Raw genomic sequence first — 24,821 nt, 5'->3', positions numbered from 1 at the left:
CTTGCACTTGTCACCAAACATTTCTTGTAGACTAATGAGACACATGCTACCATTGCAACATATCATTCAAAGATCCAAGGATGATACAATTGGATTTCTTATCTACTTTTATGCCATTTATGATATGTATTCTTCTCTTCCTATAAGGATTTTTCATTAGAGGTATTGGGAACAAATTCCTAAGTTGCCCATTTTAGCTCCTTTAATATGAGAATTGTCTAATTTTTTTTTTTTCAATCCACATAGTTAGGTTCAATCAATTTATTACTTGTGAGAATGGGGTGATTGAATTATACTATGTTCTCTAGTAAGAGTTCTTTCTTTCATCTTAGTATTCGTGATAATCCTTAGGGTAGCTTATCTAGTTGACTTGCACTTGTCACCAAACATTTCTTGTAGACTAATGAGACACATGCTACCATTGCAACATATCATTCAAAGATCCAAGGATGATACAATTGGATTTCTTATCTACTTTTATGCCATTTATGATATGTATTCTTCTCTTCCTATAAGGATTTTTCATTAGAGGTATTAGGAACAAATTCCTAAGTTGCCCATTTTAGCTCCTTTAATATGAGAATTGTCCAAAATTTTTTTCAATCCACATAGTTAGGTTCAATCAATTTACTACTTGTGAGAATGGGGTGATTGAATTATACTACGTAATTGTTGTTGTAGAAAATAAATAACATACATTAATAACTAAGCATTCATAATAAAAGCAAAAATAAATTTAAAAAAATGTAGGACTCTTAGTTATGTGTTAGGTATTCTAGTATTATAAAAATCAAGTCTATATTGAGCAGATCTTAATCTTATTACTAGTTAAAGACCTTTTCACATTGATTTACCTACCTCATTTATCTCTAAAGATAAATCAACATACCTTTTGATTTAACTCTTAGACTATGCAAGTGGGACCACATTGGGCAATTATTATCTTTGAAAACAATGCTACCAAGTGAGGAACCCCACCATTAGGATGTCTACTACAGATATATCTAGTCTTGTTCAAATGTAAAATCAACATCCTTTGATTCCTTGGACCCAACCCACCATTAGAGTGGTGATGGTCCAAAATCAAGATGAGCTTGATAATTGAGACTATAGACTTTGCTAAGGCTCTTTCCCAAATGATCATTTAAAATAATTAAGAGCTTGAACCTTAGTAATTTCTTAATAAATAAAATATCCTTTATAGAAAATTTTCAAAAATATTTATTTCCTAAATTGAAATCTCAATGTAAAAGGATGAAATAATCTTAAAAAGAAATTTAAATTTACATAAGAGCATTTTATTTAAAAATAATTTAAAATATAAAACTCTCTTTTTCAGACATTATTTCAAATTTAGTCTATCTTGAAACCTACTTTAAAAGAATTTTATTCTCATAACATTATTAAATTTCCAAAATCATTTTGGTATTAATCTTCTTAATAATAAATTACTTATCATTAATTTTCCAAAAACATTAATTCTCTTGAATTGGAATCTTGTGAAAATAAGAAAAATTGTATTTTTATAAAGATTTGGAAAATAAGATCTTTCCTAAAAAAAAAAAATCTTAAGATCTCAAAAAATTGAGAAGAATTTAAAAATAAAATCTTTAAGAATTAATTTGAAAAAAATAAATAAAATGCTCTAAATTCTTTTCTTAAAATCATTCCATAAAAAAATATTTCTTTATTTCTTGCACTTTCTAATTGGAAAAAGTAATATTTTGTGAAAATTTATTTCTTGTCAAGATTTACTAGAAACTCGTTTTTTTATGCCTAACATACCATGGATAACAAATGCATAAAAAACATAAATATCAAAATTAATTAAATTTTCACATGGCGTTTAGGGATTTTGTTGAAAATTTTGTTAATTAAATTTGGTATCCAAAAATGACTAAATTACTAAAATACCCTTACAACAAAAAATTAGGGTTAGAAACTCATAAAAACCCTAAAACCCACGCTACACGTTCCCTAAGGAACGCTTGAGTGCTCGAGGACCAAATTGACGAGTAGGCTACCACATGGGCCGCTCACACACTTCCATCCTTTAGGCAAGCCAACAATATAAAGTTGTTTTATTCCTCATGCATTCCGATGTGGGATTCAGGAAAACTGGAAAAATAAAATACAACATGAGGATTCGACCCATAACCTTAGCTTAAAGTGTAAGGACACCACCACCACTCTACCATTTATGCCTTATGTAAACATTTTCACAACACCAGCCTTAAAAAAAATGTTCCTAAATCTAACTCTAAATAAAGAAGAAAATGGCGCAAATTTCGAAAAACTGACAATCTTCTACCTAATAGAGCTCACTTAGACCTTGACACGTGAGAACGGTGAAATTCTCTTCATAAGAGTGGAGATTAAGTTTCTCTATTCTTTTTGGATGAAAGAATGACTTATTTTATAAGCCCTAAACCCTAAGAGAGTTTATATAAATTTGCTTCTAAATTTAAGTGATTTGAACTCATCTTGAACTTGGGTCACTTAATCCAGTCCATTGGTCTTAATTAATTGACCCTATTGGACTCCAAATAATTAATTAGTTCAATCTAAAAAAATCATTCATAAGCTATTGTGTAACTTTAAATTCCAAGCACGTCAATTTCCAGTAACGTGATTAAAACAAGATATCAATTTCATAAAAGTAATCGTAATCAAATCGGGATTGCTTGACTAGTTAATGTTCCTACAAACAAAGCAAGGCTATGTGTTATGTTAAATATCATTTTAAGTGTCCCGGAGATAAATTTGTTGGTGACAAAACGCCATCTAGAGTTAAATAATTAATAAGAATTTGGCGATAACATACAAAATTAATCACAAGTCAATCAGCTAGGAACTTCCTAGGGTTTTTATATCAGATAAATGGAATGGTCCAATGGGCTAGCCAAGTCCATGAGTCCCAAGGTTCCCATATTACCCATCGTGCATGTGCATGAAAGACCTAACTAAGATAATAATACTAGGCTCAAAATTCACATCAACATGAAAGTCCTAATAAGAAATTACTTGTTAGAATTGATATCAAGGTATGAAATTGATATTTATCAAATTCCCCAGTTAAGTCATTAGATTTGTAGTGAAATATAGATTATTGAATGAAAATAAAAATAAATGGGATTATGATATGGGAGAACATACAAAACAATGACTTTCAAAAGTGTTTATATATGATATCACTTTATTAAAGGTGATTTTTTTATATTTATAAAAAGAAATATGGAGGAATATGCTAATTAATTGTCCTATCCTTTTACCATTTAGATTGTGGTATGGGGCAAATATCACATCACCAATTTTAGGATATGAATATAAACTAATACACCGCTTCTCTAAGTTTGGCTTGGATATCATAAGGGGTAGAAAGGAGGAAGGAGTAGACAAGATTAAAAAGAAAATAGAAAAAAAAAAAATAAGTTTGATCATATAATATAATTCTTACACAATTATTTTTCATAAAGCAAATAGAATTCATAATTTTATAAATTTTTTTACTCTATTTGATACCATACTTTCAATGATAAATCATAAGGATGAAACAACCCTATACTATAACGAGTTTTTCTTTTTTTCTTTTTTCACCCAACCCAAAATTCTGTATTAAATAGATTGATGATTGTACGTATTATTTAAAACGTGTAGACAATGAATTAGAACTTAATGACATTATCTTAATATAAGATTAAGACTTATTTGAATTTTGAGTAGAAAAATAGAAGTTATATATATAATTAATTTTTTGTTTTAGATACTATTGAATAAGAAAATTCAAAATATTATTGCTTTTTAATTTTCTTGTTCCTATACTTTTCTGGATCAAATGAAGCCAGCGAGAAACGTCAACCCAAATACTTATCATCTAGGTTAATGTAGTTGAGTTCCTTGTAAATTTATCTTGACTTAGACTTAAAAAGGAGGATTAACGTCCTTAAACTATCTTTTTCTTCTCTTCCTCGTTTTGAGCATCACAATGTCATATTAACTTTAATCCTAATCGTCCAATTTAACAGAAGATATTATTCTTTTGAATTTAAACTTCATACATTATCATGCTTCCTCAAGCTTGTGTAGGGGATTCTGTGCACGCCTAGCATGTAGTGAAACATGAGGAACAAATTCTTAGGAAGGCCCTTGGTAGAAACATCTATGATTTGTAATTTAGATGGAAGGAAATGAGTGGCTAGGTTGGACAATAATTTTCTCCACAAATAAAATGATAATTAACATCTATATGTTTAGAATGACCATGGAAGGTATCTAAATGATCACACAAGAGTAAGAGCACCAGTATCATGAAGAGGAAAAGTCTACCAGGTAATTTCAGACATTGTAGAGGCAAGAGAAAAATATTTCTCTTCGATACTAGATATAGTGAATTCTCTACAAAAAAAAAAAGGGACAAAATAGTGTTTAATTATATAGATATAGTGAATTCTCTACAAAGTTGAGAAATAATTTGGCCCATATCATGTTAATTATATTTCAGTTGAGCCATGTTTAATATGGTTATCATAAAATGCACCAGGAAAAAAATAATAATTAATCTTATTTAATCTAAAAGGTTGTTATGCACAGTTTATGAGCCCTGGTCAGCTCTTCACTTGTGGAGAACATGAAATATGATATTAGAGAATTTTACAAGGGAAATACAAGATGAGGCCAGGTGATGTTGAAGGATATGGAATGTCCCTAATCCGATGAAAATCAACCCTATCCATAGAAGGAATCCACATCTAGCTATTGCCAGAGCTCCCTCCATCACTGAGCTTCTCTCATCATCATCATCATCATCATGTTTTCTTCATACTTTTTAAGTTTTCTTCTCTTGATTGCAGGGATACATTGGACTGTTACTCGTCGGAGTTGCAGGAACTTTGCCTTGACGCTTGTAGGGTTCACGTTAAAAGCTCTAAATTTGGATAAGAGGGAGATGGAAGGATTGTTGATTTGATGATGGGAATATGGGATGCAATCTGTGATGATGACTTATCCTCCATGCCCATAACAAGAGCTGGTCATGGGCCCTACGCCTCAATCCGGCGTCACCGGAATCACCATTCTTCTCCAAGCTAATGGAGTGTGGATGGTCTTCAAATAAAAAAAAAAAAGATGGACTTGGATGCATGTGAACTTTCTCTCATGTTCAATTGTCGTGAATGTGGGAGACATTCTAGAGGTTTTCCCATACTGCTCGGGATCAACATTTCAAACCCTACCCATCCATCATTTTCAAACCTAACTTACAACCGTTCTAATTAATTAATTGTATTCCAACTGGCTGCAACATTATTCCACTACTAATTCAATTGGATTTCAAAATTAATAATACAAAGTATAGACATTTTCAAAAAAGCTTTATTTTTAAAATCTGTCTTTCTCATCAAGTGATGAAAATGGGAAGTCCAGAATCTGGCTTACCTTGGCCTACTGGTTTGGGCTCAACAAATCGTTAAGTTATTTAAATATAATGTCCTTATAATAATTGATCAAATGATATCTAAATTGGCAACAAAAAGGAAATCAATCACTTTATGAATCTCCTTATGTTTGGTTTCCCAAAAATACAATTAAAATTATTTAAATATTTATATGCCTTTGAATTATTGAACCTTTAAATAAAAAAGAAAAGTAACTAAAGCAAGTTTGAAGATGAAAAAAGATAAAAACAATTTATTAACTATTTTTATTATTATTTCTTTTTACTTTTTTTTTTTTCCCTTAAACTTTCAAAAAATCAAACAAACGACTAGTTTTTATCATCAATATAAATCAAGTCAATGTATGAAGGGGGACCAAATGACCATGCATAAAGCTGCAGCTAAGCTAAGATATAGATTGGAAGGGTTTAGAGTTTACATATATGGACATGACAAGTAGGATGAGGGAAACTAACACAATGATTTCAATTGGTTAAAGAGTTTCTTTGGATTGAATGTCACTCTTCTTCTTCCTTATTTTCTCATGATTTTTTATTTTATTTTATGTATACATGTGGAAAATACTTGTCATATATATATTCACTGTGGTTTCTAGACAATTCAAATCCATCACGTTTCATTATGAATTCATTTTTGGATGCTTATTCTAGACACTTCAATAAAATTCTTCCACTCCATTTAGATTCCTTTATTGTTCAAAAATGCGGCCTATATCATCCGGTCAAAGAATTATAATAGGACCTCACAAATTAAGCCTGAGACTGGTTTGTCTTGACCAGGAACACACACATCATTCAATATATATATATATATATATATATATTTTTATTTAGTCAAAACCCGCCGCATGGTTTGGCGATAAATCTGTAAATTCCTCATGTTTATGTACTGCAGAAGCTTAGATAATTCCTGCCTTAAATAGGAGAAAACGACGTCTATCCATCTTGCAACCAAGACCTGCCCAAGGCGTAATTGTGAAAGAAAAAAACAATGATTTTTCTATTGTTTATGATAGTTTAATTAAAAATAATTTTGATTGTGACAGCAGCTTAATTTGGTCGTGGTTTGACTGCTCGCTAATATTCTCATTTTTAATGAAACATTGGGTCGTTAATATTTGATTTGCTTTAGTCCACACGATTAGCCGTCTCTGGTGGCCTTCACGATTTGCAATGTCATTGGCTGAAAAGTATCTGCTATTCGCTTTTGATTTGTCAACAAACAACTAGATATTCATTAATATCTGTATTTGCTTAATAGAAAAACGATTAGCATGTCGGTACAAGTTGTTCACATTGTTTACTTCTGCAAACTTCGGCATGGCATTTATCATAAGGGCATTTAAGAAAAGCTCCAACAAGAGCTGTTTCACAGTCATGGAAAAAAAAAAATCTTGAGCACCGAACCGTCTTCATGGATCATAGATGGGCATAGAAAGAATGTTTCATTGGAAGTACAAAATATACATGTATTCAAACACCACCTTGTACTTCTAGAAATATTCTGGGGTGGAACGTGAGTAACAATGGTTTGACACGGTTCAGTTACTGTTGCTTTTGCTGTTCTTTTTTTTTTTTTTTTCTTTTTCCTCTTCCTCAAGTATATTTGCATTATAAATACCCACCTTAAGATGGCTCAATAGGTCACTGAAATTAGGTCAATTAGCAATGGCATCAATACAATCTTCAAGCTTTCGTGCTGCTCCTATTCAAAGTGTTCAGGAGCTCATCAAAGAGCCCATCCCTGCAGTCCCACAGCCATTTATCCTGGATAATCCGCAGCCTCCAATTCTCTCAGCCAGCACTCCCCTGCCACTACTCCCCACCATTGACATGAAACATGTAATTATGAGTGAAACCGCAGGTTCTGAGCTGGAGAAGTTGAACTCAACATGCAAAGAATGGGGTTTCTTTCAGGTTTCTCTCAACATCCATAATCTCTAACCATTTTTTCTGTATTGCACTTGAACTTTAGGGGCTGTTTTGTTGTGTCCAGGCAAATGAAGAGGACCATGTGGGGCGACTGACAAAATTACTCAGAAATGAATGATTTGGCTCATATTATATCCCTTGCAATTTTGTATAAAGTAGACCCTTGTAATCCGTTTGCACCTTGCATGACATATATATAGATATTAAACCAAATCCAATATGAAAAAAATAATAACAAATAACAATACAGAAACTAACATGTGTGTTCATGGATGCGTAGTTGGTGAACCATGGAGTCAACTCTTCACTTGTGGAGAAACTGAAATCAGAGATCGGAGAATTTTACAAACTTCCTTTGGAAGAGAGAATGAAATACAAGATGAGGCCCGGTGATGTTGAAGGGTACGGGCATCTTCCAATCCGGTCAGAAGAACAAAAACTTGACTGGGCTGATAGGTTTTATATGATAACCAACCCTATACATACAAGGAAGCCGTATCTATTACCAGAACTCCCTTCATCGCTAAGGTTCTCTCTCATCATCATCTTCTTCGTCTTCTTCTTCTTCTTCTTCTTCTTCTTCTTCTTCTTCTTCTTCTTCTTCTTCTTATAGCTTTATATATGTTTTCTTCTTTAACTGCAGGGATAGCTTGGAATGTTACTTAGCGGAGTTGCAGAAACTAGCGATGATGCTTCTAGGGTTTATGGCCAAAGCTCTAAAGTTGGAGAAACGAGAGATGGAAGAGTTGTTTGACGATGGGATGCAATCAGTGAGGATGACTTACTATCCTCCCTGCCCACAACCAGAGCTGGTTATGGGGCTTACGCCTCACTCTGATGCAACCGGCATCACCATCCTTCTCCAAATTAATGGAGTGGATGGTCTCCAAATTAAAAAGGATGGGGTTTGGATTCCTGTGAGCTTCCTTCCAGATGCTCTTGTTGTGAATGTAGGGGACGTTCTCGAGGTTTCCCCACAGACTCCTTTCTCTCTTTCAAAATAAAATAAAATAAAATAAAATAGAAGATGTTAAATGGAATCCGCTCTATATTTTCGAAACCCTAGCTACCATTTTCAAACTTAAATCTTTTGTGTTTTAATTAAATATCATTTGCAGCCCCACGCCTCATGGTTTTATGCAATAATGGAGCAGTCACTTTGAGATTACAGGCACTGGCATGTGTTTCTCTTTAATATTCATTCAAACCTAAAGTACAATACAGGGGTAGAAAAAGAATAGAACACACACACAACACCGAATAATGACTAGTACTTGAGGAAAAATGCCCCCTTTTTTACCAACTGCCGTGTCTTCCTATTTTGCAGATTCTGAGCAACGGGGTATACACCAGCATAGAGCACCGGGCAACAGTAAATGCAGCAAAAGAGAGGATCTCCATTGCCATGTTCTTCAATCCCAAATTCTCAGCTCAGATTAAACCTGCACCCAGCCTGATAAATCCTCAAAATCCGCCACTGTTCAAACAAGTAGGCATGGAAAAATACTTCAAAGATTTCTTCTCCCGTAAGCTGGATGGAAAATCGTATCTAGAGCATATGAAGATAAAAAATGAGGAAGATTACAGTACATGAAATCTGTAGTTTAATTATGGTATGCTATGGTTGGCAGTTGCATGGATCCTAGAAAGATTATAGCTTTGAGATCGGTAGTACTATTACTATCTTATTACGTACACTTGTCAAATAATTTCTGTAAAATAAGGATTCCCTGTAGCGAGTTGTTGTAATATTGTTTCCATGTTATACATAAATAAGATTGTATAAATTATATAAAGAAGAAAAAAAATTGTCGTGCTTGTGTTTCCTTGACACCACCATTGCTAGTAATAATAAACAAGGGTTTGGCAACATCAAATAAAAAAAAAAAAAAGTTTTTAAATAGAGCTTTTAAATATTATCAGTTATTTTTAAAAAATTTGTCGTGATTGTGTTTACTTGACAGCACCATTGCTAGTTCATTTTAATAACTTAAATATTTAAAGAAGCTAATAATAATAAAGAAGGTTTTAGGAAAATTAGGTTAATCCAACCTATGGTAATCACCCTAGAGGGGGGGTGAATAGGGTGATGATCTCTTTTTACAAATTTAAACTATATGAATGTAAGAGACAATTATATGCAAGTATATAATAAGCAATATAAAGACAATTGCATATAAATTAAAGAGTAGGGAAGAGATAATGTAAATACAAGAGTTTATAGTGGTTCGACGCAACCCGGCCTACATTCACTCTCCTCTAGCTTCAATCCCAAGCTTGAGATTCCACTAATTCAAGGCTTCCAAACCAAACCTTCAAGCAATACAATTGGATTATGGTTTCAATTCACCCTTTTGGACTTTTGGCTCCAAGCACCCTTTACACTTCTCAAGAGATATCCCACTCTTGAAAAACTTTTTATCAAAGGTTTACAAATAAATGATCTCACAAAAATCCTAACACAAAAACTTTAAGCTCAAATGATACAAGAAAACTAGGATTGAATGGTGCATTAAAGATATGCAAGTTTTAGAACGATGGTGTACTCAAAAACACTCTTCCAAGGCTCAAATATAATCAAGAAAGGTTTGGAAAGGTTAAAATCTTTAAACAATGAAGATTGGAGCCTTTTTATAGAAGAGAAAAAGTCAAACTAGCCGTTTGGGGGTTCGACTGGTCAAGTTAGGGGTCGACCGATTGACTAGCCGTTAGCATTTAATACTTGACAGGTGACCGTTGGGCCTCAACCAGACCTCGATCAGGAAGAGAATCATCTCGACCGGGAAGAGAAGGCCACTGGGAGAGAGAGAAATGTTTTGGCCTCCCTCGACCGGACGAGCACAACCGCTCAACCGGTTCCTCAATTGATTGAACCGGTTCAACACCCAACTTTTTCAACTTAAAACCTTTTAAAACAAGTTTGAAAAATATTTAACACAAGGTTTTAGTTGAAAACATGAAATCATCCAATTTTTAAAATATTTAAAACAAAATAACTCTTGGATGATTTTGGTGCATAAGTAAAGAATGTAATGCATGAAAATCCTAGTGCACCAACAACCTTACAAAGAGATCTTATGAAGTTTGGATCTTTGAAAAACACTTCTCTTTGAGGTGGTCTTCTTCTTCATGATTTCTCATTGGCTTGATTTGTCTTTGTGATTGCTACTTTGGAAATCATCTTGCCTAATCACACTTAAAATATAATCATTAGTTTTAAACCTTGTTTTGTTATGATCAAAATCAAGATTAACCAAACTTTGATTTCATACAAGGGTTTGACAACATTAATAATAATAAAAAAAAAGTTTTAAATGTAGTTTTTAAATATTATCAATTATTTTTAAGAACAAGTTTTACTTTAAAACTTAGATATAAAAAATAATTTTCTCAATTTATTCTTTATGAAATTACTATGCACCTGTATTAAATGAAAAGGTTGTTGTCGATATATAATTAATATGTTCAATTTTTTAGAATATATATATATATATATATTTAAAAAAAACACTCAAATTTGTTCTCAAAAATCAATATATTAAATTCTCAAAAATTAACCAATATATATGCTTTTTAAGCTAAAAAAATATTTTTCATTTTAAAAAGCAAAAAAAATATTTTTCGGAATAATTTTCAAATAGATCCTATTTCATTAAAACTTATTTTACTTGTTAGAATTTGACTACTAAACCATGGTAAGGTGGTAGAAATGAATTCAATATCTTCCACCAATGAAATTGGATATCCAATTTCCAATCTAAATGAACAAGTCTTAATTTAGTCCTACATTTTCTATTATTAAATTATTTTGATCACGGATAATTTTTTTCTTTTCTATATCGGAGATGATCTTCCTCAAATTTCATTATATTACACAAATTTTTGCTTTGTTTTAAACTATTAGACACATCTAAATATTAAGCTACAAAATTTACCTCTATTCCAAAATATTATATTAACCTCTTTGTCAAACTTTTTCTCCTAATTGTAATTAAATAAAATTATAAAGTGATATTTTTACCCTTTCTTATACCATGATAGAATGAAGTTGTTTCAAATATCTTTTCTCTTTTAAATTCTTCTTTTTATTTCTTAATCTCATTTCTCCCCATAATCTAGTCAACATCCCCAAACTTAATTAGATTTTCCCTCTAAAATGTCCTTTTATACATTCTTCCTACTCTTAACCTAATCTCTCCTTGAACCCTAATCAACATCACAAACTAATAAAAACCAATATGAATTCCCAAATATCATGTTCATTTGCATATTGTTTCCCATTTGAAGCAATTCCCAACCTCCCTTTTGCATCATACATTGAAGCCAATAAAAGAAATGGAATTAGATGAGTTTCAAAATTGACATCCCAAACCAAACATAAAATGCAAAAGAAGTAAATTTCACCCTAATCCATAAAATGAAAAAGAAAAAGAAAAAATCCTCACCCACTTTATTCCCCATTCACCTCACCCTTCAATTGTCGTCAATAGATGCATCTTCCTGAAGTCGATAACTTCCCATCAAACCCTTCTTTTTACTCAGAATCTTCAGCCTTCCTACCTCAAAAACCCTTGTCTTTTATCCATACACATTTCGTTCATCCAGCTTCACTTTTAGAAAAATAATAAGCAACCGTTCTAAGATAGTGCTAAAGTTTTGAGCACCCTAGTCCATATAAGCGACTCGTTAAGGGCGAAACCATGGGATTAGGCATAAATGACTTCATATTTGTCAGATGATGCAAAATGGACGGTTCTAAGATAGTGCTTGTTTGCATCGCTAATTACAAAATGCAAGATGACCAGGCACAATGATTTTCAAAAACGCACTCATTTCAACATCTGACTACAACTGACCCAAACTTTCAATGGATCATATCCAAAGCGGACAAGAAGTGAAATAAACCTACCCTTTTCATGCCAATTAAACACTTCTACACGTGTCTCTTTCTTGTCCATATATAGTTTTATAAAATGAGTGTTCGATAATATAAAATATCATTTTATATTTCTCTTATTTTATGCTTAGTGTTATGTTATTTTACTCAATCAAGCTCTTTCTAATTAATATGCCACACATATATAAATTTGATTAAATAAATAATATATAAGTAGATCATATAGGTATCATTTTTGTCCTCTTATATAAATCGGTACGTGAAGATGTAGATGTTTTTTCCTATGATATGATAATAGGAGTAGATTCGAGACGTCATTCTTATTCCAACTTATCATGATTATTTATGATCATTTTTATCCCTATCCAAAAGTAAAAAAATAAATAAATAAATAAAAATTCTAAAAGGGCAACTTTGGGGCAAACATGCAAGGGAATTTTCCATGCCCACTACACTATATTTTTCATTTTTTTTAAATGTAAATTATATTTAAAATAAATAAAACTTATTAATAAAATACAATTTATAATTTATTAATAAATAAATATTATTTTATTAATTGTATTAAAAATAGAAAAATAAAAATAATTAAATTAGATTATTTTTATTTAATTATATTTATAATAAGATAGGTGGAGTGAGGTAAGATAATAACTAAACCCAACTCGAATTTGGAAAAAAAAAAAAAATTGAAATTCACTTCATTTCCATTTATGGTTCTCCTAAATTAATCATCTTAGAAACAAGATAAAAAAAACTCCACACACACACACACACAAATAAAAAAATAAAATAAAATAAAATAAAATAAATAAATCTATCTTTCTTCTCTAATATAATCCTTGACATTGAACTTATTTGGACATTTCTAACCTTCTCATCTAAACTAAAATGTTTTATTGTTGAAAATAGGACAACATTATTCATCTTCAAGTGACTTTAATCCCTCCACTTCATTCATACCCCACCCTTGTATTCAAGATATCCCAAAAGGTTTCCAAGTTTATCTTTGTCAGTGGAAATAGTTATAAACATTAACAAGTAATGAAAAATATGAAAAATCTGAGTATACACAAGATAACATATAATTAACAAGATGAAAAATATATTTAATAGTGAAATCAAGCTTAAATCATGGGATTTGCCTTTTGTAAATGCAAAATATGGTTTTATAAAATGAGTGTTTGATAATATTTACAAATCATGAAGGATACCGATGCTATATATTTCAAAAATATCATTTTGCATTTCTCTTATTTTATGTTTAGTCTTATTTTCCTAGATCAAGCTCTTTTTAATATGTCAGACATATAAATTTAATTAAATAAAGGATAAATGGATTATGTAGGTATCATTTTTGTCCTTTTATATAAATCAACACATGAATATATAGATGTTTTTCTTCTATGGTATGATAACAGGAGTAGCTTCTGGAGGTCATTCTTATTCCAACTTATCATGATTATTTATGGTCATTTTGATCTTTATCCAAAAGTTATAATATATATATATATAAATCTAAAGGGTATAACTTAGGGGCAAACATGAAAGGGAATTTTCCATGCCCACTACACTATATTTTTCATTTTTTTTAATTTTTTAAATGTAAATTATATTTAAAAAAAATATAACTTATAAATAAAATACAATTTGTAATTTATTAATAAATAAATCTTCTTTTATTTGTATTAAAAATGGAAAAATAAAAAAATAATTTAATTAAATTATATTTATAATCAAGATAGGTGGAGTAAGGTAAGATAATACTTGAACCTGACCTACATACCCGTTAATAGTTCTCCTAAATCAATCATCTTATAAACAAGATAAAAAAACTCCACAAAAAAACAAGAAAAAATCTATCTTTATTCTCTAAGTTAACTACTAATTTTAATAATCTTTAATTATAGACAAACAAACAGTCTAGGAAACCTTTGAAATGAACTTACTGGGATATTTCTAACCTTTTCAACCAACCTAAAACTTTTTATTGATCAAAATAGGACAACATTATTTATCTTCATGTGACTTTGATCCCTCGATTTCATTCATATACCATCCTTACATTCGAGATATCTCAAAAAGTTTCTAAGATTATCTTTATGAATGGAAATAGTTATAAACATTAACAAGTAATGAAAAATATGAAAAACCGAGTATACACAAGATAACATATAATTAACTAAAAGAAAAATATATTTAATAGTGAAATCAAGCTTAAAATGTGTATTTGCCTTTATTAAATGCAATATATGTTATCAATCATAAACCGAGATTTATTTCAACATCTACACACTTGCATCTGTCAGAAGTGCTTTTCCTCCACTAGCATCAGACCTTTAAAGGACAATTTAGTCCAACCTCTCACCAACTAGATCAATGTATTTGCCTTATTTCAACCTCTATTACTATAAAAATATAACCTTATGGCGCTATTATCAAAATTCCAAATAAGTCTCTTTTTAATCAAGTGATGAAAATGGGATAACCATTTGACAAAATGGTGCAAAATATTCTGGTTTATCTTGACCTGCTGGTATATGATGTACATAGCAAATGGGTAACCTTATTTAAGTGCTTGTAAATAATGGGTCTAACTGATCAAATGGTAGCCAAATTGACATAATTTGTTAAGAAATTATACAAGAAATCAATTAATTTAGGAATTTCTTTGGTTTTCATTATCATGAAAATGAAGTGGGCCGTTGAAGTCAATGCATTTTAAGGGAACCAAATGATCTATGATGCATAAAGCTAGCTAACATAATTAACATATAGAATGAAAGGGTTGAAAGTTATACATGGACACGACAAGTATGATAAAGATATTAATGACTTCAATTTGGCTAGCTACTTAGGTTTTGGCTTGAATCTCACACATTTAATTTTCTTATTATTGATGTGACAAGTAAGTTTTACATTTCTACCATGGGCATGATTATGTCATTCTATTGAAATGAAATTAATGAGTCATTTTCATTTATTTCATTTCTATGTATTAAGAATTGGAATAGAAAAGTAAATCCGTCTCACTTAGTATGAAAAATCTCATTTCTCGCTTTTAAAGAATGAATCACTTAATTGGACAAAGTACCTACATGATGATCATGTAATAATTATTATAAAATTCTTTATTTTTACTATTGGTGTAGAAATTGGATCTAATAAATAATGGTCTTTTTCTTTTAATTAACTAAATACAAGTTTTTTTAAGTAATTAATTTCAATCAATTAGTATGCATGCAATGAGAAATTTGGTTCATTTATATCTTAGAAGACTAAAATTTATTTGTTTTTAAATTTATTTAAAATAAAATAGTATTAGCAATTGTTGGTTTTGAATTATTATTATTTATTTTTAACAAAATGAATACATTATTTTTTTTAATAAATAAAAAAAGGAATGAGATGTCCTTTCTTACTTCTCATTGTCGCATACCAAATATTACCTTACAATCGTGGAAAGCATTCTTTAGTGGAGGTTTACGATTTCTACATCAATACACACCCAAATTGTAAATGTATCAAAGATGGGTAGTAATTAATATTAATTAACATATGCTTAATTATAGAAGTATTTTGGAGTGATTTAAAGGTTATAATGTAAATAACAATGGTTTGATAATATTAGTTAGTGTGTTTTCTTTTTATTTTATTTTTTATTTTTCCTCCCTTTAAGTATATTTTCTTTATAAATGCTCACCTTAGGACGGTTAATAAACTCATGTAAGGGAACCTTTTTAATCTATTGATTTTTGGTTTTTACAAGGAGACAAGTAATGTTTTATATAGATGTACATGGCTGAAGCTTAGTTGGAAATCTACATAGCAGGAGGGTACATGTATGGAAATTTAATATAATTAAATAGGAATATGGTTGTTCTATAACAGTTGTGTGATTAACCTTTGACAACCTTCCTTAGTATTGCAATAAGCAAAGACAACTTTCCTTGTCTTCTTTAACAGAAGAATCTCCCTTACCACCCCCCTCAAGTTGAAGAGGGAATGGAAGTTGGCTCCCGGCTTATCTTAAAAGAAAGAGAATGTCATCAAAGGTTTTGTGAGGTATCAACATGTGGGTTGAGAGGATGAAAAAATGTATTGGGTGACAAGAGTACCCATAACAACTTTCTCATGAACAAAATGGTAGTCAATCTTGATATGTTTAGATCAAGCATAGAACATTAGGTTGATGGATATATGGAATACGCTTATCACAGAACAACTAAGGGGGGTGAGTAGTGTCGTGCCAATGTCTTGTAGCAAGAATGTTAACCAAGTAATTTCAACGATTATAGATACCATGGACCAATGTTCTGCCTCAAAACTAGAACAAGCAATTGTCGATTGCTTCTTTGAACACCATAAAATACAATTTGCCCTAAAGAAGACACAAAAACCCATGGTGCTTCTTCTTGTAATTGAACATCCAATTCAATTACCATCACTAAAGGCATATAATGAAGGACTTTATGAAAGATAGTGTAATCCAAAATATTGAGTGCCCTTTAGATACCAAAGGATTCACTTCATTGCCTATAAATAAACCGACGTAGGATTATTGAAATGTTGACATACCCGATTTACAGTTGACATAATGTCAAATTTTGTAAAGGTTAAATATTGCAAGACACCAACAATACTATGATAATCAATGGTATCAATAAAATTGACATCAATAGAAGTTTCCTTCTTTTGGAGGAACATTGGTGTGACTATGGGGGAACTATTAAGCATCTTCGTTCTAGTGAGAAGGTCTTGAATTTATTTTGTTTGAGAAAGGAAAATGCCACCTGAGAAAAATCAAAGCTCCACACCCGAGAAATAATATAGTGAATTGATGTTCTTTATTGCAAACTCCCGACAACTAAATTGGGTAATTAAATCTATAATAAAGGGATCATTAATTGTTACCATCAACAAGAATGTCATCCACATATATAAAAAGAACAATAATGATATTACTTATGTGATAAATGAACAAAGAAGAGTTTGTCTTGTTGTAATAGAACGTGTGAGTACAAATTGAATTTTGGATATATATATATAGATAGTGAAAAGGGAAAAAATTATTTTGAAATAATTTGGCCCATATCATGTTAATTATATTTTTGAATCGAGTAGACTTAAAGTTCAGGCAAATGGATGTTTTATATTTCAGTTACGCCAAGGCATACATGGTTATGGTAAAAAAAAATAAAAAAAAATCATAATAACATTTAAAATAAAACGTGTGTTATGCACACTTGATGAACCATGGTCTGCTCTTCACTTCTGGAGAATCTAAAATATGAGATTGGAGAATTTTACAAGCTTCCCTTGGAAGAGAGAATTTCCAACCGTTCTAATTAACTGAAATCCAACTGACAGAAGCATTGTCCCACTACTAATTCAATTGGATTTCAAAATTAATAATGCAAAGTATAAAATCTTATTTTGAAATGAAAGGAAGATATAAATAGGAAAATATATTCAACAATAAAAAATAAATAAATCACTACAAAACAAAAGATATTTAAAAATAAATTAAAAATAAAAATATAAAAAAGTAGATTAAGAACATTTTAAGCTTTCAAAAACAATTTTTAAAAATTAATTTCAAAAAACACTTGGCAAACAACTTTATAGGGTCCTTCCTCAAGCAGTTGGAATAGAACTCAATACATAAATGAATGTTGTGGCATAATTTTGCGAAAATGTCCAAAAGCTAGCCTTTTGGAAAAGGTATGTTTCTCTCTATAAATATGTATAGCCTTTATCAAATACCATATAAAACTTAATAAAATAACTATATATGAAATTTCCACTAGTGAGGGTCGAAATTTATAAGTGATTAAGACGGAAAATCTGATGGTGAAGACTATAAGTTATAATTTAAAAGTATGGAAGCAATTGTCGGCACGGTCCCATTTTTCATTGTTTTAATAACCACCATTTGTTAACTAAAATATTTAACGGGTTTTTCGGGTCAACATTGGAGTATATGTAATGGTGTCTTAGCCCCGAAGGAATCAACATACTTGATTTGGAAGGGCATATGGTTCTCTTGGAAGATTTAAATTGGATGGGCAAAATCTTCCCCAAGTAGTTGGAATCAGTAGTATAACTCAATCTACAAATCAACCCTCTTGCCAGATCTAATTTGCAAAAGGTTCAGTCACATGTAAACTAGCCTTTTGAAAAAGGGTATGTACTAGTAGAAAAAATGCAAGTTATGATGCTTGATTCCTTGGCACTTCAAAAAAATGTCAAGGAATTGGGTCAACCTTGGCGCTTCTGTGATACATATATTGATTCAATGACGCTTTTAATATGACACCTTTAAGAAGCATCAAGGTAGGAAGTGGAGAGTAAACTTTTATAAGTGTCATTGAAATGGAGAACAACATTGGCACTTTTATCAAGTGTCATTGAAGTTACTGATATATATTTCATTCTTTTTTCCCATCTAAACACATTAACTCATATTCCAAACACTTAAAGCCCTAACCCAGGGCAATCACCCACGTTGCCGGCTAGCAACAACAACCAATCGATGAGAAAATGTTACCAACACAATGAAGGTACTCTCATTTCTTTTCTTATTGGTTTGTTTGGTTACCCAGAAATGGGAGAAAAGAGACGCAAATCAGATAGAAATTTTTTTTTATCTTAAATCTTGAATTGGTTGATACAATTTTTTTTGGTTATATATGATTTATTGGTTTTCTACGGTTGATTGAGAAGAGGGTTAGAGGGATGTGAGAAAGCAAGAGCCCCACTCTTGAACCCTAACCCTTTGAACAATCCATCATTGAAGATTTCCCAATTGTAGAAAAGTCGGGCACACCGGTTTTATCCAATCCTAGGAAAGCTTTAGGTGTCTTGGCTTCTTGTAGGGCTTTGGTGTTATGCCTTTCAATAAGGCTTTGGTCTCAGCTTCTAGTTGACTGCGTGGGGGTTGTCTTGATCTATGTTGGGTGGTTAACTTTCAAGGTTGTGACTTGAAAACTATGGAATCCCATTTTTGTGACTAAACTAGTTGTATTCCAAAAAAAAAAAAAATGTGGCAGGTGATAGTGACATGTTTTGGATTACCTTCTTGTTTACAATTTAACTTAAATAGATTCCTTTAATTTTGGATTTTGACAGTCCTCTAAGCCTTTGAGACATCAACTTACAAGTTTTTATATGTTTTAATTTGCATTATCTTTTATTTGCTAATTGAACTCATATTTATCCCTTTTTTTCATTTTCTATTTTTTTTGTATTGTCTTATTGGGAGAGGCAAAGTTGAATGGTAGAACCCCTGTCTCTAAGTTGGTTTTTTTATTTATATCAAATGCCTGGTAGCTTACACTCTGAAGTCTTAATATATATTTTTGGGAATTTTTTTGCATGGTGATAGTTAAAGAATATTAATTAACTCTTTTTAAAAAAAAAAAAAATTAAAGAACTCAATGATTTTAATATTCAAAAATCAAATTTCAAAATTTTATCATTGGAAAAATTCAATGATTTTAATGTAATAAATACTTGGTAGTTTAGATCCTACCAGTTGAAGTCTTAATATTTGTTTTTAGGAATTTTTTTGTATAATGATAGTTAATAAATATTAATTGAAAAAGTTTATTTTTTATTTATTTATTTTTTAAAGAACTCAATGATTTTAATATTCAAAAATCAAATTTTATCATTTAAAAATTCAATGATTTTAATATTTAAATGTTATTCATGACTATCTTATCAACTTAGAAAGGTAAATTGGATAGTGTTTGAAAAGCAAGACAATATTTTTCTATTTATGGAGATTAATTTGATTTAATATTAACTTTAAAAATTTCCATTTAATATCTTTTAATTAAAAGGTTATACACATTTTCATACTTTCTTTTTTAAAGAAGCTGCTCCATTAGGAATTATGTTAACTAGAATATAGTAAATAAAAATTAGCCTAATATAATAATAGCCTTGTGAAAATCAATGGAAAATTTGAGAATGATCTTGACTTGGTGGTATTCATATGTGCTTGTAGATCTTAGATTAATTTAATTTCTTAAATTTCACAGATGGAATAAAGATCTATAATATAAGGCTCATTTCATTTTTTCTCTCATTTTATGTTTTTTTTAATAAAATAATTCAGATAAAATGTGCAATTTCACTTATTTAACTAAAAACTAGATGTTAATGCACTATATAAACTATTACTTATTTTTATTTATAAATATAGTGAATTTTTTAGTTCAAATAAAAAATAGTATCACTTGTTTAATATGAATTTGTATTTTATCTTTTTTTTATCTTTTAGTGATGAAAATTTCTAAAAAAGGAAACATAATACTCAAATTTTACTTTCTTTCCCCTAGTGATCAAACACTATTCCTAGTTTGACTTTTAGAAAGAAAAAAAAAAAAGGAAAATGAAGATAATATGTCACATGGTTTAATATACCACATTAGTCAATCATGATATCATGATGGTAGTCAATGGAATTTGAAGTGCACTGTGGGATATTTCAGTTCAAGCAATTGTTTGTTTTTTTTCTTCTTTTTTTTGTCATTTATTTTAGTGAGCAATTGTTTCATCACATTAATGTGTGGATCCTTGTGAGTAGAGACATCTTTTCATTGTACAACTCTTTTTTTCTATTCTTTGAAAGAATAAATTAGCAAAAAGGGAAGAGCTCAAAAAACATGGAAGGGCAAGAGCTTGTTCAAAAATTTGTATTTTCTTATGTATAAAGTCTTATATTATAGAGTCCAATTCAAACCAACCGAAATTAAAAGTACAAACATTAGAATTGTGTTATTGGATTAACAAAGTTTGTCATTGATTCCTATAAATAAATAGAGAAGTTTACTGTTGGTTAGTTTTTGGTATGAATGAATCCCAATGTGATTCACTCTCAACCAATATTCAAGACCTTTCTTTGGTTTGCCCTTGTATAACCAAGTCACACCCTTAATATTTGGTGACTAAAATGATGTTCTCTGGTATCTTTAGAGTAATATTGGAGTTCAGCTTATTGATTTATTGCTTAATTGACTCCTACAAGTTCGAGATCTTGACTTTGCTATAAAAGTAATAGGTTCAAAAATAATGCCCATGATGTTGATGGACTTACTATGAGTTCCCACAATGTGCACCTCTCACTTGAAGAAAGAGAAAAGGCTTTTCCCATCCTACTTTAACTCTTCATTCTTTGAATAATTGGAAATTAAGGGAATCAACAAGTCATTGACAATTGCTTTCCTGGATTTAATCTCATTGCATCACTAACTTCATTTTATAAATCTATATTATTTAAATTTCTTAGAAATATGCATGTAAGTCAAACTTCTTACCTAGGATGGACGGAAACAACTTGCAGTGGCTAAGATTATTTCCTTTTAGCAAGTGATGCACTTCAAATTTTAAACAAATTAGTTTAATATTCTTATAGTGGGTTGATACTTACATTCCAAATGTCATAACACTATACCTTAGTTATTTAGTTAATTTCCATCCATTAATTAGTAATTTCACTGGACAAAGTAATATACCAGGGAACCTACCTCATTGCATCATGGCGTGGAATTCAAGTTGCCATAAAAAAGCTTAGGGATGAAGTGATAAGGATAAATTGTGAGTTTTTCAATACTAGCAATGAATTTTGATTTTTATTTGTTGCCTTCTTTCTATCGGTAGATTGCATTTATATATCTAAAAACTATTGGTTTTATCACTTCATGTAATTCACTGAGTAGGGCAGTCTTAAGCTATTGATTAATGATACTATAAATTGGCTTACCATTTTCCAAGTATATGTGATTATTTAGGTGTCTAGTTCTATCATCAGCATGTTGCTCAAACTTATAGGCAGTAAGAAACTAATTAAATATGATATTGTTCAGTAAACCTGAATATGTGCCAAACACTACAATGATGAGAACAAATCAAATTATATATGAATGACTTATTTTGGAGAAATTGCATGTTGAACAACCACACAAATATCCACTTTCTTTTATAACTCTATGTAACCCTTTTTGATAAACATTAAATGTAGTATAAGAGTCTTAAATAATAAGCAAATAAACCTAAATACATTCTATAAAAATGTATCAAACCAATATTTACCTCTTGTGAAGTAGAAATATATTTTACCAAAGCCCCATCAAGAATACCAATTGATAATAATAACTTTTTAACATTTGTAAGGTAGCTTTTTGGAGCAACATTTTTAGACGTTTTCAACTCCATATTAGGAGCACGAAAATGAAGATTTCTAGTTTCCAGATTCCAACTTGTATTTACATGTATATTCTTTCCTATATCAGGTGATGCAATGTTTCGTCCAAGTTCACTAGGAAATCCCATATATGAATGGGAATTATCAACCCTACAAGGCATAAACGGAGGTACTAAAGATAACTTACTATTATAAACCTCTTTGCTCTTACTAAATTTGAAGGTAATTTTCTTGAGTCTAGTAGAGTTGACATGCTTTGGAATTTCTAATACAACCTAAGTTGTTGAGACTCCATTAGATAAACCATTTCTGTTATGCTCTTCATCTCTCAAACTCACCGGAATTGAATTTCCTAAACTTGTAGATGAGATTTCACCTAACCCGCTTGGTTTGTGCTTGCTAGTTTGCCATTAATTTCCTTTAGTTTAATTTCAATTTCATTATGGTTGTAAAGTATATAATCATTATTAATTACTTTCCTTTTGGTTTGAAGTAAAAATTTCGATTTTCAATTTTTCAATTTTTTAGCATAGAGATGACCACCAAAAAAATGAGTTACTTGCTCCATGGCAAGATCAAAGTGTATCTATCCTTTCCAGATGTTAGCTTAATTCCCCAAGGGGATTATAATGCTGGCCATTGGTAAGGACAAGTGGGTAGCCATGAGCTTGGAGTTTCGAAATGAGAAAGGCAATTAGATTCTTTTAGTTTCCATTTTAAAGTAGATGTTTCATCTATGTTGAAAGTTAGTATGACACTCTTGATATATGTAAAAGGTATATTGGAATATTCACAAAACAATTATAGATAAATCACGCATAGCTACCATGGGAATGGGGCTAGGAATTTACAAACAACAAATAAGATAATAGGCACTCTCAAATTCAAGTTCAGTTGGAAAATTTATTAGAAAAAATTATAGTGATGGTAAGGCAGCTGAAAGTCAAAGGCCACACGAGTTTTAACTTGCAACATTAGTAATTGTGGAAATGCTTGTGTATTTTTATATTAAGGTAATAATTAAGTGTTTTTTCCCTTTTAATATAATTTGAAATCTAGATACCCCTATGATTAATTTTCAGATAAATGAGCTAGAATCCCTAGCCTCCCTAGATCCCCAAAACGTTATCTCTCTTCAACACCTATATATTGTTTCATACCCTAAGCTTCCGTCCTTTTAAGGCTGCCAATAACATTGGTAGGTCTTGAAATCATGGGATATTGGGCCCCCATTGCCTACATCCCTAAATTCAAAATTGATGGCAAATTAGTGTATTACCTATTTGCATGTTGAACATAAATGCATAAATGCAATCATGGGATAGGTCGTGGAACATAAATGCATGTTGAAACCTATTTGCATGTGTGAACATGAATTGAATAACTTTGCATGAGTAAGCTACATAAACAATCTTTGTTAATTTTTAATTTTTAGGCATATTTAAGGAATTTTAGAATGTAGTTATCTTGTGAATAAAGGTAAACATGTCAATCTTTTTTTCTTTTTCTTTTTAATTCACCTCTCTTTAAACATGAATTGAATAACTTTACATGGGTGAGCTACATAAACAGTCTCTTTTAATTTTTAAGGCATCTTAGAATATAGCTATTTTGTGAAAATGTAAATCTATCAATGTTTATTTTTATTTTTTTTAATTAACCTCTTTTGCTTTATATTACTCTAATGTTATTGATAACCTCTCTGAAGCAAGAGCCTAATGAAGAAGACTTTGATGGGGATGATGCCAATGACAAGGTAAATGAAGATTTATTTGTCTTCACTATCAACATAGTATAAATCATTTTAAAATGGATCTTTTTAATAATTAAGGGAACTAAAACATATTCATGTGGTTGTACACTTAATAATTGAGATAATTATCTTACTTAGTAGCAATATTTTTTAACACTAATAATTTATTTACTCTAGTAAAACTTCTTACCTTTGACCCAATAAGAAGAATATTAGTATGTTTGTTTTATTGCTTTACTTGAACAAAAGCTAATTAACGTGTTGGATTGTTTTTTATTCATATATCCTCTTTGTTTCAATTATATTGGTTGTTATATGTATAAATTAAAAGTTTTAAATTTTTTTTATTTATAGCTTATAAAGGAAATTGGCTTACAGGATATTGAGAAATTATTACAATGAAGCGATGTTGAAAATCATGAAGATGATATCATTTAAATCATTATGAGGTTGAACTAGGTTTTTGTTAATGATGGTTTCTTTTTGTAGTTATTGCACCGGTGTTTGTTCTTATATTGGATTTAAAAATTCTCATTAAAATATTTTGATCTAATGAACAAATTTATAATTTGTA

The 24,821-nt window shown here is 30.3% G+C and overlaps 1 protein-coding gene across 1 annotated transcript; it reads left to right on the top strand.

The window, feature by feature from the left end:
• The first annotated feature begins 7,120 nt into the window (after positions 1–7,120).
• Positions 7,121–8,978, top strand: LOC100265850 (oxoglutarate-dependent flavonoid 7-O-demethylase 1). The gene is made up of 4 exons (XM_003632933.3): positions 7,121–7,369; positions 7,665–7,912; positions 8,028–8,352; positions 8,712–8,978. Exons 1-4 carry the CDS (start codon positions 7,121–7,123, stop codon positions 8,976–8,978), a joined length of 1,089 nt encoding a protein of 362 aa, XP_003632981.3.
• Positions 8,979–24,821: the final 15,843 nt, after the last annotated feature.

Source organism: Vitis vinifera, chromosome 10 (genome assembly GCF_030704535.1).
Source record: "Vitis vinifera cultivar Pinot Noir 40024 chromosome 10, ASM3070453v1".
Classification (NCBI taxonomy): Eukaryota; Viridiplantae; Streptophyta; class Magnoliopsida; order Vitales; family Vitaceae; genus Vitis; species Vitis vinifera.
The sequence above is the reverse complement of the archived record's forward strand: the minus strand, read 5'-3'. Positions and strand labels throughout refer to the sequence as shown.